The sequence below is a fragment of the Ammospiza caudacuta genome, chromosome 1, assembly GCF_027887145.1.
Source record: "Ammospiza caudacuta isolate bAmmCau1 chromosome 1, bAmmCau1.pri, whole genome shotgun sequence".
NCBI classification, from domain to species: Eukaryota; Metazoa; Chordata; class Aves; order Passeriformes; family Passerellidae; genus Ammospiza; species Ammospiza caudacuta.
This window is the reverse complement of record NC_080593.1, coordinates 92,664,169-92,683,138: the sequence shown is the minus strand read 5'-3', so window position 1 is coordinate 92,683,138 and position 18,970 is coordinate 92,664,169. Positions and strand designations below refer to the sequence as shown.

The 18,970-nt window shown below is 44.1% G+C and overlaps 2 protein-coding genes across 2 annotated transcripts in view; both read right to left on the bottom strand.

Moving 5' to 3' along the window:
- The window catches only part of GABBR2 (gamma-aminobutyric acid type B receptor subunit 2), a 454,077-nt gene extending 444,730 nt beyond the window's left edge, over positions 1-9,347 (bottom strand). The window contains exon 1 of the mRNA XM_058809544.1: positions 9,039-9,347. Within this exon, the coding sequence (XP_058665527.1) occupies positions 9,039-9,347 (309 nt within the window). The remainder of the gene's footprint in view (positions 1-9,038) is intronic.
- Positions 9,348-16,706: 7,359 nt separating this feature from the next.
- GALNT12 (polypeptide N-acetylgalactosaminyltransferase 12) overlaps positions 16,707-18,970 on the bottom strand; it is a 47,436-nt gene continuing 45,172 nt past the window's right edge. The window contains exon 10 of the mRNA XM_058810310.1: positions 16,707-18,437. Within this exon, the coding sequence (XP_058666293.1) occupies positions 18,300-18,437 (138 nt within the window). The 3' untranslated portion in view covers positions 16,707-18,299. The remainder of the gene's footprint in view (positions 18,438-18,970) is intronic.

Genomic DNA, 18,970 nt, shown 5'->3' with positions numbered 1-18,970 from the left:
TGTGATAATCTAATTTAAAAAGATATTTAATACTGCCATTGATCCTGAAAGGATTTCTATCCCAAAGGCTGAATGAAATCAGCATTTTATTCCACCAGGCAATTTGAAACTGTAAAGGAAGTAATGATGAGTGCCTTTGTTCTTAATTAAAAGTGGCAGTTCTAGGTCTCCTCCTCATAGAAGCACTGCATTTTCATAGGTGGGCTGGCTTTCTAAAGTGCTGAGCATTCAGCAATTCCCACTGTTGTTGACAGAAAATGCAAATCAGTCCGTGCTTTTTGGAAAGCAAATCTTTAGTTCAGGGACCTAACTAGAAACCTTTAAAAAAAAAAAAAAAAAGAAAACAAAGGAAAAAGTGATGTGGAGCTGATACTATTAGCATGCCTCTCAGCAAAAAAATGAGGAGCAGAGGGGGGGAGCTTGGCTAAGTTTAAAATGCAAAACTTTTTGTATCACTTTATACACAGGCAGCTATTGGAACTTAATTTATTTTGCTACATCGCACAAAATCTTGTTGCCACTAGCACATCCCTCCAGATTACATTCTCACCAACAACATGGAATTTCGTCCTGCATATAATTTTTAGCAAAAGTGGATGGGGAATAAAAGAGGAAGTTGGCTTTCTCTCTTGATCAACCTCCTGTAAATTATTAATACTTCAGTCTTGCCAAATTCACAGGAGGAAATAGAAAGCAAAACCCATGGTGCTTCTACAGAACTTTGAAGTTATATGGAAGACCCCACAAAAACACAGAGCTTAATATTTTTATACCATATGTGTATACCAAAATATACCTACACGGTGCTGGCAAGATAAACACAAGTGCACATCTGAATGACAATGCTTGAAAAATTTTACATGTTGTATTTTATATCACACTAAGTGTTAGTCTGTCAAAAATTTTCCCTTCATATAGAGTTAAAGATATTAAAGAATGAGATTTATTCTTTGCTAGAAAAACACTTAAATCCCTGTGAAAACAGGAGCAGTAAACAGTGGAAAGGAAGTTAATTAGCATCCCAAAAGGGGCCTCTTACTCCTTCTCCCTGGAGGTTTTGGATGTAAAATGGTTACTTAGACACCTATTGTGTGTATGAATCTTCACATAATTCTGCAGTTCAACGAAGCTGCAGCAGAAGCTGAGGCCTACCCGAGGTAAATGGTAAATTAGAATACATAACTACTTTAAGGACATAAAAGATTCAACAAATAGATTCTTTTAGAGATACATGGTGGTGATTATTCAAAAAAATAAAATAAAAGACATTATGGAAATAACTTAATCAGACAGACACGGTAAGTTCCTCTGATGAGGGTTGTGGCAAAAAGGGTCTTACAAAAAAGGTGGGGGTAAAGAAGAAGAAAATCAGTTCAGCCAAGGATTCAAAAAATGTTCTGCAGAGCTATCTACTCCGTGACAGAGCACATGAACCTGGCAGACCCAGCTTGCAAAGAAGCAAGCATACAAGGTTTCCACATAAAGTCTGTGACTTTATGTCTCACAAAGCGAAGAAGTTTTCTGATTCCATCAAGATCCAATCCACCAGAGTCCTTCAGAAAAGGGAAGGATCCCCTAGACAGCCATAAAAGTCAGAAAGCCTTCATCTCCCTCTTCTGCTGGTGATGTCCTGAGTCTGCAGAGATGAGGTATTGCAGGAAGGGAGGTGTATGTGAAAAAAAATTGGAGCTGCTCCTCTCATGGCTTCAGTGGCTGCAGGGTCAGCAAAGATTAAGCTGGAAATAACAAGCAAATCACAGAAAAAAGTTGTCCAGGGACAACGATTTCAGGGGATCCTTAAGACAAGATAGAAAGGTTTTCTGAAGTACATATTCTAGTTTGCAGCACTGCAGGCTGAAATACGTGGTCTGTATTGTAAAATGTGGATAATCCTAATGGTCCTCTGATCTTAGAACTCATTAATTATTTAAGGAAAGTATCATGGCCATAGAGGGAAACCTAAGTTTTCTAATCCTATCACTCAAAGTCCTGATGTTCACTTTAAAGCAATTAGTCCATTATCTGGGCCTTCATCTCTCAGAAGCCTCAGTAACAACAATTTGGACATCCCTGCTGAATTAGCGCCCATATTTTTCATTCTTTGTCGGTATAGGTTTCAGGCAGAAGGTGGATATTTGTCTTTAATTTGTTAGCTTTCCTCTTCACATTTGAGAAAACCCGTTTGAAAAATACTATAGATAAAACCGTCAGAAATAAAGGCAGATAATAATGAAAAATTAATGGCAGAAAGTGATCATCAATCACTGACTTAGCAATGAGATTATATGGCTATTCCATCACAAGGGGAAAAAATAAAATTTAAAAAAGTGTCTGCCAGTCAGTATGCCCCATTTCCACTCAGCAGGCAGTATCAAGCAGTCCCCAAATCCAGCAGATTTTACCCACAGCAAAAGCCTTTGCAAGTAGAGAAATCCCTGCTTAGCAAAGAAAGCATCTCCTAAGTGTCAGTGGCATGGCAAAGAGAGACACAGGGTGACTGAAAACATATTCCACCTGTTCTCACGGTGTAGCTGAAGGAGCTCGCTTCAGGAGTCAGGCCACTGGGCCATTAATGCTGCAGCCCAAGAGCCACAAAGGTACTGCAAATCTCATTTCTAGCTCAGCTAGACCCACAAATCAGAGTGCATCTGGCTGCTGAAAAGTTAGAGGCTCTGTCACTGATTTAGTTCCAAGATTCCTAGTACAAAAATAAATTTGAAAAAATGTGATGTATGTGCACTGCACATCTCAGTTTGGAATCCCACAGTCTGAAATAGGCTTCCTGGGATATATGGGGCTGCTGTGTATTAACAGACATCTCCACAAGACTGAGTCATAGCTGTGCTCACTGATCTCAGCACACATCTCTGCTAACCCCAGCTGCTCCAAAAATTATCCAAGTCAAAAGGAATAATGGGGGGTTTTCCTCTGTTAACTTTCACCACTTGATTCCTTGAGCCAGACCTCCCCATGCAATGGTTCAACCCTTCTAAGGAAAGCATCTCCTTTCTATCATAGCAATGGTATCCACTTGAGTTTTGTTTGGTTCCCAGATTCTACAGTTTGCTCAAAGGCATTATTCTTCTGCCTTACGCCGTGAAAAGGTCCATAAAGCAATGAAATTGAAAGCAGAGAACAAAGCTTGATATGCACATGTATCATCATATTCACATTATTAATGCAAGGTGGTGTTTTGCAGCCTTGACATGCAATGCTATGATGTCATTCTAAATAGTTACATGTAATTAATTAAAATAATATAAACAGTATATCAACAACTTTCTTTGTTGATATACTGTTTATATTATTTTAATGCTATCATTAAATCTCTCTCATCTAGCTCCTTCCTCTCTGTTTTCCTCTTACAAGTATTTTCTTCACAGTTATCACCAGGATGTTACATCCCATCCTTTCCACAAACTTGAGTAATCAACTCTGGCTGATGTAAGAGGACAGGGCCTTTCTACTCTTCCTTCAAATGCAAATAAATACTATTTCCTAGATTTAGTCCAAAAAATAGTTTTTCCGTGCTGATGGAGCACGCTTGGCATTTGAATCTAAAGATTCCATAAGAGTACGTTTTGCAGTATGCATAGGATAAGTTATACAAGAGATTGCAAGACATATGCCAGAAACTGGCTTTAATCTCTTTGCAGAGATATTTAGAGGATGTACATTCTGCAGGTCTGGGATCCGCACCCAGAGGAGTGGGTGCAGTGAATACATGATTTCTCTCCTCTCCCCACCCACACCTTAACATCAGCGCAGAAGCCAGCATGGAATTAACATAAACACTTAACTTTCAGCTTCTTCCCTCCAAGTTTACAAAACTCTGAAGCAAAAGGAGGTTATGTTGGAGTCATGTTACTCGGAAGTCAGAGGGGACAGTGACTATTTAAAGATGTCCCTTCCAAGCAGAGAGTCACCAGCAGAGCAGACAGTGACTGGCACCATACACGCAGTGTAGTGCATTTTAATGCCTCGCTCTCTGCAAGTATCAGACAGCACAAGTGCTCAGTAATATTTAAAGGTAAGAAATTACCCAACTGCCTCAACATATACCAGACACATGCTCACCTGATGACACAAGAACAAATGTCTGCCAGCTCTGTCTGCTGTTAACTGTACCCTCTTTCAGACCCTGACTTCTCCCATGTATTCAGCTTTTACCCTCAGATGACCACAACACAGCCTCACCTGTCCCACTGTGAGCACTCCAGAAATCAAAATAAGGCTCCAGACAGTTTAGTGCTCAGAGCACTCACAAGCATCACAGGGCTCACCCCAGAGACCCCACGTGACTTTGGTACATCGTGCTTCCTCTTGCAAATCCAGGGAGAGACTTGGATCGATGCCTCCCAAGACAGAGGGCCGAACCAACAAATCACAGGCACCCCTTTAGAGGGTAGAGGTGCTCCTGCTCAGCCCTGTGACGGTAATGGAGGAGTTTTTCAGACAGCAACCAGTAGCTGTTTGTCCCTCTCTGAGAACCACCTTGTGGAGCTCCAGTGCACAGACACCTTATCCTGTCCTTATCCCGTACCACTGACACAAACCTGCTCTCCTGTTTCTGGAATGTGCTCCCCATACTCAGCAAAAGTGAACAGTTTTTTTACTTCCGCTTGCAGTAACAAGACATGAGTGGGTTCTGTTGACACCGCTCATGATAGGACTTTCTGGAGGGGGCATCTTTATTTGGGGGCTCAGGGTTCTTTAAAACTTAGAACAGCTGGTAAGAATGACTCAGATGGGTGCATAGTCCTTCTTAAGCCTTGAGAGTTTCACTGAAAACATGCACTTTTTTAGTAAAAAAGAAGAAGGAAACAAAGATAAAGTCTACACATACTACACGTAGACTGTAATTTCTTGTCAGATAAATTAGGAAAGGCACTTTCTACTTAGTTACAGAATAGAAAAAGGCAAATATGTCTCAAATATCAATAAGCTCACATGTTCCTTCAGATTTTGTGGAATCCTGTGCATTTTCCAGAGCTCCTCCCTTTATACCAACCCGCTATTTAAAGGTATTAGAATGTATTATTTCACAAAAATGAGATTATATGATGCTTACCACAAGGTGTTTGTTGTAGTTAGAGAAAATTAAATAATCTCATCTCCCCAGTACAAATATTCTTTCCTCTTTGTGATAATATACCCACTTACTTCAGGAAGATTTTTTTAGCTTGTCAAAACTCACTTTGATTTTCAGAAACAAGTGCTTTCTTGACTATGCATGTTTAGATTTTAAAAAAAACCCATACTGTCTGCACTTGCAGCACTGCTCCTACAAGAAATAAGAAAATCCAATGCATGTCTGAGGGAAGATGTCCAGATGTAGAAGGACAGATATCCAACTTCCATTGACTTCCCTTGCCTTCTTCCACAATGCCTCTTCCTCCAGTTACCATATGGTCAGTTTTTGCCTGATGCAAATTAAATACTTTTGACATTTATAATAGGGTCCACTAGAATGATTAATTCCATTTTTTTGGGGTTATTCTGCTTTTCTCCTCCAACAGATGTGTGTCAGGGTGCTTACGTTGAAATAATCGTTCTTGATTTATACCCATCTTCAGCTGTATCTAGTGTTTGTAGAGGTTTTTCTTTCATTATTTTGCAAACTATTTCTTTTCTTTTTAAACCAACTAAAGCTACAATCACAGGGATGGAAAAAATGAAAAGAAATATTGTATCATGGTTGTTATCTGAAGCCATAAGCTATCAAGCACCCTTAACTTCTAGGACTTGGTCCAAGGGCTGCTGGAATTGGTGCATTTACTGCCATTAATTTCAATGGGGTTTGGATGAGACTCTTTAGAGATCACTTTATAAATTTTTGAGTTTCTAAAATAACACAATTATGAAATTTTGCCCAAGAGTCTCATCTAGAGAGAGACTCCCACTCTTATCTAAATGAACAGCACAAAGTAAAGTCACTTAGACCAGAGTTCTGCAAATGCCTACACTTGACCTTCATTTTATTGGCTGAGCCTGCATAGGAATGCCCAAATAGATAAAGACATGCCCGTGAAGTACCAAAATAGACTGGATCAGGATCACACTCCGAGCACACTTAAAGAACAAAAAATACCCAGAACAGAAGCCTCTGCATTTTTGTATGTGATGTAACTTGTGGTCATATTTCATAACAAAGATGTAATTCACACAATCTCGGCTGAGTCATAAACTAAACATTGTACTTAAGTGGTTAATTCAATTTAAATTCTTTGAAAAACGCTAGAGCTGCTGCTCATGTCCTCAAAGGTTAACGAGTTCAAGTGCTGACAAACAACAATTGACCTTAGAAGACACACTGCAGTTCTTCAGATGGCTGGTCAGAAAGTAAAGGCATTATGATGCTTCCTTATCCAAACCAGAACTATCAAGCCAGATAGAATATTCAGTTCAATCCTGACAGAATGAACCTGAGTGCATAATAAAAAATAAAAAAAAAAAATCTAGTCTGTTTATTTGCATTATTGTTTTTCACAAGCACTTAGTTAAAGCATTACAGAAAATTGCAATACAAGGATCAGACTGTAACAATGAGGGATTTTGGAGAGACACAAGGGAGAATACGTGAGTTACTAAATCACTGCCATACATTTCCTAAGAATTATAAATATACTGCAATTATTTCTCAAGCTATTAAAAAATCCCATGTGTTCAAGGCTCTACATTCTCTCTTTCAAGAGCCAACAATGTCACAAGCACCACCTGTGAAGCCCTGAGAGGGAGAGCTACTCCCTGGCCTCTGATTATGCAATGATAAGGATTCAGGCCCTTCAGGCATATCTATTTATTGGCAGCCTCAGAAAATAGGCTGAGAATCAAGCGGGCATGATGAGCCAGCTACCTTCCTGCTTACTCTAAGTGCACTGAAGTAAAAAAGGTAATGCCTGAACAGAGGGGAAAAGTTTGTGCTGCCATTAGGTATTTAATGGCTATTCCAGGCACTCGTCCATTCCGTTTGGGTGCAGTCAATCTAGCACTCCTTGTGGACACTAACTTATTTACTTGTCACTATTAAGCACGCAGTAATGACCCAACTGTACTCCAAACACATACATTCACCTGACTTAGCATCCCGTAACCATCCATTTATTAATTGCTTAAAAGCATTCAAAGCAACACAGCAAGCTGGCAACATGACCCTGATTTCTTATGCCCCTGGAGTACCAAGCAGTAAAAACGCAATTTTTCAGAAACTGATACTCATTCCAGAATAAACACGGTAATATTTTTCCTGAATATGTTTATGATAATCCCCTAGTCTAGAACCCAAAATCTCTATGAAGAACGCGACAATATTTTGACTGCAATAAAGCGCAGCACCTGATTGATTAAAAAATTACTGTATGAAGAAGGGACATCCTGCCTAGGCTCCTCTAATTCCTATGCATATTTTGTAATAATTCTATCCAAGGGAAAAACTAATATAGAATAACATAATGAAAACAGGATTAGGAGACCTGTGATTTTTTCCTGACATGCATCTCACTTTATGACACAGGTAATGCCATTCAGAAAATCCCCATAATTCTTTTCATTACAATTGCAGAGTTCCCTGAGATTCATTTTTTTAAGGAAACAAGCAGCTACTCTAGGTTGATCTCGCCTGTACTCCCTGTCAGTATCTAGTCTTGTTCACACAACACAACAGGATGGCACCTGCTCCTTCCTAAGTGACATCTTCAGCAATATTGCCCTCCATGCATTTCTGCTCAGAGATATCTTTAAAAAAACACACTATGACAAATGTATGTCAATAAAAAGCAGCCACCCTGGAAGGAGAGGCCTTCGGTAGTCATTTCAGGGACGCAAATACTGTCACGAAGCAGTACAGCCTGTCATTGCTGCTCTCAGCTTGTTCCCTCCGGACCCTGAGAACCCAAAGGGAGCAGACGGGGGCTTCCTTAAATTACAGCCGGCAAGATTTTCAGCAGTCACTTGCTTTACCGGGGGTTGTCTTGGAAGCCAACCCCGGCGCCAGCATTGCACAAGAAGCGACTGCCATCTTCAGGGGAGCCCCGGTACCGGAGCCGCGCGTATCCTCCGCAAACACACAGGTATTGAAGTTGTGACAAAAACCAAAGGCAGTTGTGGGCGGCTGGTAGTGGCAACCAGCTCGACAAAGCCCTCGCCTCGGTCCCTGCTCCCTCTCCCAGGTAAAGGGAGTGTGTTTCCTCGCTCAGCCGGGCTCCCCGCTCTCCCAGCGCTGAACCGGCCGCTGGCAGCGCTCCGGAACGGGGGCAGGCATCCCGCCGCGCTGGCAGCGCTCCGCGGGGACGGGCACTGCAAATTTAGTTCTTCCCGAGAAGCGAGCGCCTCCGCGCCCCGCCGCCGCGCAGCCCCGGGCGAGCGCCCAGCCGCTCCCGCCGGGGGCAGGCACGGGGGGCATCTCAGCGAGCCCCTGCCAGAGCCTTCCCCCCCTCCTCCTCAAGCTACGGCTGCGATCGCTGCCCTTCGCGTCCCGCCGCCGCATGGGATAAGCCGGGCTGGCAGCCCGTTGGCGGCGCGGGGGAGCGGAGCGCCCGGAGTGCATCTGTTGCTGAGCGGGTGGCGGCTGGCACCGGGATGCGGCCGCGGCTCCGCTGGGCGAGGCAGCTTTCCTCCCACCGGTGTACGTGCGTGCCAAGGGCAGCGGATCCCGGCCACCGCCACCAGAACCCCCCACCGCCCGGGCACTGTCCGGGCCCACCCCCGCGCTGCAGGCGGCTCCCGGACAGGGGCGCTCCTGGCGCGGCGGGGCGAGCCCCAGCTGCGGGGGCAGCCGCTCCTGGTAACACCGGGCGGGCAGGATACGGCCCGCCGGCCCCACGTCTCCCCCGTCCGCCGCCGGTGCCCGCACATCTGCCGGCAGCCTGCGGGGCCGGGCGGGCAAGGCGGCTCGGAGGCGGCGCGCACGGCCCCGCCGGCAGCCGCAGCCCGGCCCGGGCGTCCGCGCTGCCCTTGCGCCCCTGCACCCGCAGCGCCCCGGGACTGGGCGGCGGCGCCTCCCCCTGCGCCCGGCGGCGGGGGCCCGCGGCGGTCCCTACCTCCGTGTCGTAGACCAGCAGGTCCAGGTAATAGGGGCTGAGCAGGGACTCGTTGCGGATCTGATCCATGGCCAGATACACGGCGGGTAGCACTCCCTGGGTGATCCTGCTCTCCTCCTCGGACTGGTTGACCGGCATCAAGCCCATGATGGAGATCGGCGTGGTGGCGTTGGGGCGCAGCCCGGCCGCCCCCCGGGAGCTGCCCCGCGACCAGCCCCAGCCCGGCGGCGCCCAGCCCAGGCACAGGAGCAGCAGAAGCATGGCAGGGCTGGAGGTGGCAGCGGCCGGTCTCCGCGAAGAGGGATGCATGCTGCTGGATGGGGAGGAGGAGGACTGAGGGTGGAGGAACGGGCTGAGCGGCGGAAGAGAGCCGAGCCCCTCTCAGTCTGGGCGCATCCCCCGGCGGCAGAAGCCAAGGCGGGAGGGAAAGATCTGCCTCTCTCCGCTTCCTCGGGAGCCTCGGGGTCTCCTCTCTCTTCCCCCCCCCTCCCCTCCCCTCCCCTGGCAATAATCCTTCTGGCAATGGCGCCTACTCCTTCCCAGGTCTGCCAGCTGCAACCACCAGGAGCAATAAATAAATAAATAACCACCACCACCACGCACACACAGACACTCTCCCCACCACCCTCCTCTGCTCTCCCCGCGGCACAGCAAGGGAGCGGGACCTGCCTCTGCCTCCCCGGCAGCTCTCCCCCCTCTCCGCTCAGGGAGGGACAGCACCTCTCAGGCGCGGGGGGGGGAGCCGAGCAGCCCTCATTGAACACTTCCTTCCTTCCCCCTCCTCCTCCTCCTCCAAAAGGGTGAAAAGGGAAAAAAAAAAGGGATGCTCCGGCAGAAAACGTCGATAAGGAAAAAGCACCCCCCTGGAGCCGGGGAGGCGGAGGAGGGGAGCGGAGCGGAGCCGGGGCGGGGGTGCTAGTGCCGCATTCCGCGGGAGCCGGGGCAGCCCCCGCCGCGGGCGCGGAGTGCCGCCTGCGCCCTTCCTCGGGCTCGGGCAGAGCCGCCGGGCGGGATGCGCGGCCGGGGGCACAGCAAAGTGTGCGGCGGCGGCGGCGGGGGCCGGACCGAGCTCCCTCTTCACGGCATCAGCGCTGGCCGCCTGCGGGTCGGGCACCTTCTCCAGGTGGAGCTGCCAGGGCGGGCGCGGGGAGGTGCGAGCGGCGGCCGCTGCCCATGGGCGGGCAGGGGAGGCCGGCGGCAGCCGCGGCCCGCGGGCTGTGCCCACGCGCGACCCGCTGGCACACGCGCGGGGCCCGCGGCAGCGCTGCCCGGCGCGGGCGGGCTCCGCGCACGCTCCCGCCCTCACACGCGGCACGCAGACACGCTCCCACTCGGGCTCGGCGCCCCGCACACGCACACGCGCAGCCAGCCCGGGCCACGGCAGCTCTGCGGCACGCAGCAGCGGCGGCGCCTCTCCTGCAGCTCAAGTCGTGGGGCTTGGGGTTTTTTGGTTTGGGGGTTTTCTTTTTCTTTTTTTTAACCGGTTTCTTTTTCCCGCAGAATTGGCGGGTTTTGGGGAGCCTGGCAGCGCTCGGGTTACAACAACAAACAAAAAAAAAAAATAGGAGAAAGGAAAATATTAAGGCTGCGGCAGGACTCTGAGCTTCCCCGAGGGCTGTCGCAACCCTGTGAATAGCCTGTTCTCCTAAATAATTGCCTCCACATCTTAGTGGCTGTGGGGCATATCGCATGGACAGCCCAAGGCTTTTTGCGTTGCTCCAAGGCTATCCCTCACCCCAGGGAACACGTTCACACTGCCCACCCAGATCCAGTCTGCAGAGTCCCAGAGCAGCAGTTCGCTATCTGTTTCATCTCAGGTAGATCCCATACAGGAGGTGGTACAAGCAAAATGCAAAACTTTTCTTAACCCTGCCTTAGGCACCCCACTTTTTCTACATACTCATAAATTTCCTGAGGTCACTCCAAGCAAACCTTTGAAGATGAACCTAATACATCTAATTTATATTACACAGCAATGGCAGCATGTCTGCAATAAACTGGAAAGAATTTTCATGGATTAATACATTCTAAGACTGTAAGATCTGACCTTGGGCTAAAAGCCCTCAATCAGTAATTTCATAACATTTGTTGCGTTACAGCCTTTCACTCAGAATGACGTCCAGCAGTGTTGACTTTAAGACATCAGTAATGAAGAGTCCATCACATCTTTTGATAAATCATTTCAATTATTAATTAGTTTGCTGAAAGGTGCATTTCATATTCTGTATCAATTTGTCTTATTCCAACTTCCCACCACCAGGTCTCATCATAGCTTTATTAGCTTAAGGGGACACAGTATCAGTGATCTTCTCCCACACACAGGGGCTAAGATTAATCACATTTTGCTTGTGTAAAATAGTAAGGCCAGCTTTCCCTCACCTCAAGAATCATTCCTGGAGGCACTTCCAACGCACCTCTCCTTTTTCCACATGATGTTGAACGGGCCCTTCTGTGACCTGCCTGCACTGGGCCATAAGCTGCAGCCTCCCTCAGTACCAGCCAGTTCCATAGGCTGGGCAGGTTGGCAGGTTAAGAAACCTAATTCCTACAGGCAGACCAGACAGAGTGTTGTCCTTGTGGGGATGTCTCTTTATTAAATCATCTACACCATGTTTTTGATGCCTCAGGTTTTAGCTTTTATATTTTTCAAATTCTGTACTGCTTTAATGTGTAGTTCTGAGCTTCCTATTAGGAGATAGTAAGCTCTCTTCACGGAGTAGGAGGTAAAACAATTCCTTCTCTAGCTGGGGACCAAGGACAAATGGTCCAAATTTCAGGCAGAAAAACAAGAAGGATGGGTCTTCATAATATAAAGCTGTAATAGGACAATTAACTCCAATAAGATAATGGACCAGAACTTATAAAAGTGAGAGACTTCATGACCAGTCGTCCATTTTGTGACCATTTTGGGTTCATCTTGGGTGTAGCCCTGGCTAGACTCTTGTACTGCCCAAGGTATATCCAGTGAAGCCTTTTAATAAATACCTTCTTTATTCTTTAACTCTGTCTAGCCTCTGTTCTAGGTCAGCCTTCACAAGACTCCAGTCTTTGTGACCCAGGTGGGGCAGAAGGCATCTGGAAAACCCCCTGGACCAGAGCCAGAGGAGCATCCGGCTCTTGCCCCTCCCCACTCCTGCCTAAAAGCATCACCTACCTCCTTACTTCTGTGTGCTCGGTCTTGCACTGGAATAAATCAAACCAAGACCTTTATTTGTACAAGTGACTTGTCCAGCAGTTTGTCACCTGCAAACTTTCCAGCAACTCATTTTCTTCCAGAAAATTGATTATCATAACACCAAGAACATTCCTAGGATGCCAGCAGGAATAGGTGCCATATTGATTTTGTGTAATGCTATTTTTAACCAGAATATCATATGCTAAATGATGTTTTGCCATTCTCAGCTTGCTATGCAAGCTTGTCTATCAAAATTAGTTCCACAGAAAAATCTTTCTTCACTGCTTTTATACTGTATCATTCTGTGATTTTCACCAGTACTTGGCTACCAGAACTACATCTACTTGGATGAACTTGGTGATCCTTTTACAACATTGGCAGTTTATTAGCACACACACTCACATTGTCTCTGGACTGTCATCATCTTTTCAAGATCTGGGGGTTTTTTTGGAAGCAATTTCTACGGTTTTGAGAACTCAGTCTTTCTGAAAGAAAGCTTGAGGCCAGGTTGTGTGTGGCAACAGAATTAGTATCTTGGACATTATTAGCAACTACCTGACATCCTTCTTTGCTACTGCTGCAGCAGCAAATGTCCCTTTGTCAGCTGAAGATTGAAATGCATCTCCTTGCTTTTCCCAGCACAGGCCAGAAAGAGTGACTGGACAGTTCCACTCAGAGTGAAGTTCAAGGCTTGCCCTTGTGTGGGAGGCAGAGACCCGCTGACACTGGTGTCCCTGCAGTGCTCAGGGAAGGCCAGTGCAGGGGAGGCACGGCAAAGAAATGCATCTAGGAGAGGTCTGCAGAGGTCTGGAGTGTGGCTGGATATCATTTAAACCAAGCAAAGCTGCACTTCAAATTACAGTATTTAACAATGTCGTGCTTCTGACCTTAATCTGTTTCTTGCTGCACTCCCTGACAGTAAAACAGGGTGCTCTTCCTTCACAGTAGTACTGTGAAGACAGATTAATAAGTATTTGGGAAACACTAAGAAACTGTAACATTCAAGTTCTATAAAAACAACCAACCAACAAAAAAAAAAAAAAAAAAAAAAACCCAACAAAAAAAACCAAAAAAAGGAAACAACTCACACTAAGAAAATAATTTTTATTTTTCAGTCTAGGGATTTGTTCTGGGGATGCAAGTAAGGCCATATATTGAACAATAAGGATTAGTTAAAATAAGCCTCTCAAAATTCTTCCTGTGTGTCAGTGAGGCATGAAAATGACAGTTTCTCCACCTTTTGTAAAAAACAACAAAAAAAAAACCCAACAAAAACAAACAAATAAAAACATAAAAAAACCCAAGCACCCCTCACTAACCCCCCCAAAAAACAGGGGATGTATTGCAAGAAAATAATGCCATTAAAAATTGTAGTGTAATAGACACACTGAGGCCAACTTTTGATTTCACAAAAACCTTTATTTCTGGCACCTAAGTAATTTGCAAACTGATTGAAAGTTTCATGTAGTCCACACATGTTTTCAACATGATTCTCTGCTACAGTTATATTTTGTAAAGCCTGCTTCTTTCCAGTTCTCAGCACTGAGAAATTTCTTCTTTCTTAGGTACTATGTTGTGTTTATACATAACAGATGCCCAGGTAACAGCTCATTTTGAATAAAAGAAGACCTGAAGGAGAACTGCACCAAACTGCTTATTAAATATTGTGTCAGACACAGCCACTGGCCCAGCTGCCTTTTTTTCCTCTTAGAAATCCCCAGAAGGTTTTCCCACCGTCAAATTGGTAAAGTGCATTCCCTAGGATGAAATCCTCTGAAACAGCACACATCCTTTATCTGTTAGGCAAAAAGGCATTATATTCTCATTTGGTGGTCCACATCAGACACCCTCTGTTTATTCCTTGTTGGCTAAAATATCAGTTCACAAGAACTGTAAAACCTGTTCTCTTAACTCGAAAATCAAATGTCACTTTCTTCTTGGCATGTTACCCAGTCATTTCAGAGCTTCAATCATGTGAATCCTTCAACCATATTTCTGTAAAAACACTGTCAAGTATCTTCCCACTAATGATCGCTTCCAGTTTCTCGGTTATTACTACGTCTTCTCACAGCGTATGCACAATTAACAATTCTTTTCTTTATATATTTATATTTGCTCATCACAGAGTATCTAATTAATTAATTTCACATTTAAGCATCTGTACTAGTATGACTCCCTTGACCACTTTTTCTTCAGTTGCAAGTTAAGTATCTTCAGACCACAGATAAAGTCAAGAAACTCAGAAAACTGATTTTGCATTAGCACCAACAAATAAATTGCATCTGCTGCAAGTCCTCTGGGAGATGGTTTGATGCTACACAAAATATATCATGCAGCCCCTTAAGCCAGCAACTCACTTCCTGTATGTATTTTCCTGCATATTCATCTTAATACTTTTGCAGAGATCACTGAGGAGGTCCTGCCCTGTTTTTTGTCACCAGCCACCCTTGCAAATCCTGGAGACATGCAATTCCTGTCAGTGCTGACTGGGACTGGTCTAATCAGGCTTTGTCTATTCCTTAAAATATCAGTGAACAGTGGATTAAAAAAGCCCCAAAATGGTAATCTAGGCACAGTAATTTTAGTACTGCATGTACATGCATAATGTTTTTCCTCTGCAAATGAGAAATGTAGGAATACTGCAGTGCTGTAATTTCAACTCAGCTATTGCTGTTGCGCCTCAACAGAACAGGGGGGAGCTCTCCTATCCATCTTTTCCCTCCCTCCCAAGGGCTTTCATACCTACCTCAGCTAACTTCCTGGACCAAAGTTCCATATTTGTTACAAAAGCATACAGCATTCTCAAACACTGCCAAAAAACCTGCACATTTGCACACAACTGCATGATCCAAACCCTACAGTCTCTCCAGACACCTTGATTGCTGTCTTTCTATCAGGGTATCAGGACAAAGCTCAGCTAACTTCAAGGTAATCTCCAAATCTAAAGGCCTTAAGAAAGGCAAATGAAGTTAAAAGAGCATCAGATTTTAAATTACCAACCAAGCACTATCACTGTGTAGGTGCCCATGTTTTCATAAATAGGAAATAGGAGCACAATCTCATCAGTCCTTATCAACCAACATGAATTTCCTCTTGCAGTGCATCTTACCACTTTCTATAAATATAACAAAAATTGAACACACTTTTGAGTCTCTGTTTTCAGCAGAGCCAGCGAGAAATACTATTTCCAATTCATGTTGAATGATGCATGGACGATGATGACTGTTGTTCCCAGGTGTTTCTGCAAGCTCTAGCAATCCCCCAACATAATGTTTCAGACAAGGCCACATATAGAGAAGTTTTAGTGGTTTATTTCTTAGAAGGAAGGTTCACATACTGTCTTCTGTTGAATTGAAAATCCAATAAGTTTTAGCCCATGTTGAAGACCCACAATTTTTAAATGAAAGGAAATTGGTGAGTAAATGAAAAAAAAAGTCAAAATCACTACCTGATCATTTCAAATAAATATGATAATTAGGTACCTGACTGTAGTCTGGATGGCTTTCTAAAAAAATAAAAATAAAAAATACAGGAATAGAAAGACTAAGAAATAAGCATTCATTTGTGACTGAAATTCTCCAATTTTTCCATTTCTGTGAGACATCCAGCCCCATCTGTGCTCAGGAGAAGCCCGAAGCCCACAGACCATTCCTCAGCAGGTAACCCTGCAAAAGGATCTCCTGCAAAAGGAAGTCTGGAGATGTTAAAGGAAGTCTGAAGATGTGCTTCATGACTCAGATGCTTGATGGGAGTCCTTCACCCTCCAAACCTGAAGCCAGGCATTAATTCTTCTCAACTCCAGTGAGCTGAGAAGAAGAAAAGGCTGTCAAGGAATAAAAAATGGTAAGTGGAGGGACTAGAAGGCCAACACAGAGGGAGCAAGCTGGTGGCATTGCTAATGTTCGGTGTTTGCTTTTGAACTCAAGTGTGTTTGTCTAGCAAATATGCAAGCCAGGCTGGCAGGTTTGCTGGCATATGTGAAAACATCTTAGCTGCAGGAAGCCAAAAACATCAATACTTCCCTCTAAACAAGGGCAAAGTGAGATGTATAGGAAATAATTTCCACTTACTAAGTTTCACTTGCATACCACCATCTGATGATGAAATCTTGAAATCCCAAGACTAAGAAAACCTCACTGAGAATGGAGGGCAGTGAGAGCTTTGGCTGTGATTCTGGTAGCTGGGCTTTTATCAGCAACTAACATGGTTCAATCAGCAGTCAAGAAGGCAAAGCAGAAATTGGTAGAAAATCCTTGCTGTTCTCTCATGCAGCCACTCACTTTTGATTTGTGGCTCCACTAAGTATAAACCACTGCTGCTACCAGGTGAACAGAAGAACTACTGAGTTCAGGATACAGAACCTGAGGCACCATAAAATGAAGCTGTCTTCTCCCAAGTGCTATAGGGATCTGGGCCTAAGAGATCAGCAAAATGATGAAATGAAAACCACTGACCACAAGAAAAAAAAATAGTGGATAAGACATTTCCCACTCTGCTGAATCACAAAATATTTTATTAATTCTAACATCAGTTTCATCAGTCTAGCCCACAGAGACAAAATTTCAAAGGTGCTTACAAAAACCTTCTATCTACATGGGTAAGAAAGACCTTGGAAGAACATGTATACATGTATCTCCTAAAAGCAGAAACCCTCCCCCCACATCCAATCATATAAATAGGTATGCCAAAATGGCATGAGCTTATGGGGATTCAAAGGAAAGGCTGTACATTTTTAATAGAAAACATGAACAAAAGCAAATAACAAAACACATACCAAACTAATCAAAACAGATGCCCAGAGTTCTGGGGGGAAAAAGGTTGGCATTTTTTCATCCTTCTACACATAAGCATTCCTTCGTCTGACAGGGAAAGAAACTCCTCGTATGAGCTGAAACCCTTCTAATCAACATGGTAATGCTGATGGTCAATGGCCAGACACATTGCTACACATTCCTTGTCTGACTGGGCAAGGCAGATCCCACACACCAGGGCACAAACCATCCTGTACTGTTGCAGATTACACAGGACCACAAGCAGGGTCAACTCATCTAAAAGGAGCTCTCAGACAAAATGCAAGTTATACCTCAAAGACAATAATTTTTTGTATTAATATTAGCTGAATTTCACAGAAATCAGTTGCAAAACTGTTTTAAAAATATAATCGTTTTTCCATTAATCATTTAAACTCTTAAATGTTAAGACTCATTTTCTCTAACTGTAATTTTCAAATTTTTACAAAAGAATTGTTGTTAGGTCTTATCTTGAAAGTTTTATGCACATTGAAAATCCACATAACATTAAAGTTGTTTGTGGATTCTAGGACACAGCCACATAGCTGGGCCCATATGAATCTAAATAGGTTTTCCCAAAGCATCACCTTTAAATATTGCTGCCTTCTGCCTTTAAGAAAGATGAGAAAATCCCCATTTTACTCCCAAACCATCTTAAGCATGATTAGAAACTTTTCAAGTGCCATGAACATCTAAAATTGTCAGATCAGTTAAGGTATGGTATTGTCAAGCATGTGCAATTTGTATGCAACTAGATTGTTATTTGTGCAAAACCATGCAGTCATACTCTGCCTTTATGTGTAAATCCACACTGTCTTCAGTGAGGGCTTTCTGGTAGTCACTTAGGGCAGAATATGGTCTACATTTACCTTCTTGGTATTTAAAAGACAAGAACAATTATTAACTACTATCTGTAAAAAATCCAACTTGAGAATGTTTTAGTAGAAAAATAAACATTTTAAGTTATTGGCAGTTTAACATTAGTGCAATTTTTGTGACTGCCTTACTTCCATACAGTAGATTAAAAAAATGTCACTTATGAAAAGAACCTAAGACACTTGAGAAGCAGTTATGTAGCTGCCAAATAAAAAGGACCAGATTCTGTGGCACTTTATGAAGCTCTCAGTACTTAGTGCCTTCTAAAGCTCCAGGAAACGAGATCTAAGGCTTGTCAACTAATTACAGTTCTTTCCATACAAAAATATATCACTTATGAGCTTTTCAAAAGGCTGACTAACTGCTGACTAGAAAGAGCACATTATTTTGTATTCAGCTATATCCTAGACAACATCTGGATCAACTTCTTTCTTTGAAGAACCATTTTTGATAGTCTGAGTTGGTGCAAGGTCGTAGCAGTGGTGCTGGGTTCCCATTGTAAGCGTTTGCCTCGGCTTGTAAGCACCTCTGGGTTTGTGGGTGAAACAAGGTACCATCCTACAAAAGCCAGAAATAAAGTTAGCTTTTCAGGTCTCAAAAATTTCAGACATACCACTGTATTTTGAAGTAACAGAAATCATTTGCAACAAATGAATATCCCACATATTCTTCAGTGGCAGCCATCTTGTGGCATGTCTTGGGATTGTGCGAGGAACGGATTTTGGGCAGTAAAGCAACCTTGAACATTTTGGGGCTCAGCAACTGGGAAAAAGGGATTGGAAGGAGGGATTGTGGGAAGGAGAAGCTTCTTTCTTCCAATGGGGTTGTTTTCCGCTTTTAAAATTACATAAACTGACATCAGCATTGCTTTAGAGTGACTCATGAAGTGACATCTCAGCCTGTAAAGGATGTGCTAACATTTGCTTTCATTGCCTTTTTTAACTGGACCAGAATATGGCAGAAAAGAACTAAGCCAAGCACAAGCATTACCCCCAAATGTATCAATTTATCGCACATCTTGTGAGTAAAAGGGAAATATTGCTCATTAAGCATAAATGTTGAAAATATTTTAGCAAGAAATTTTCCTGTCT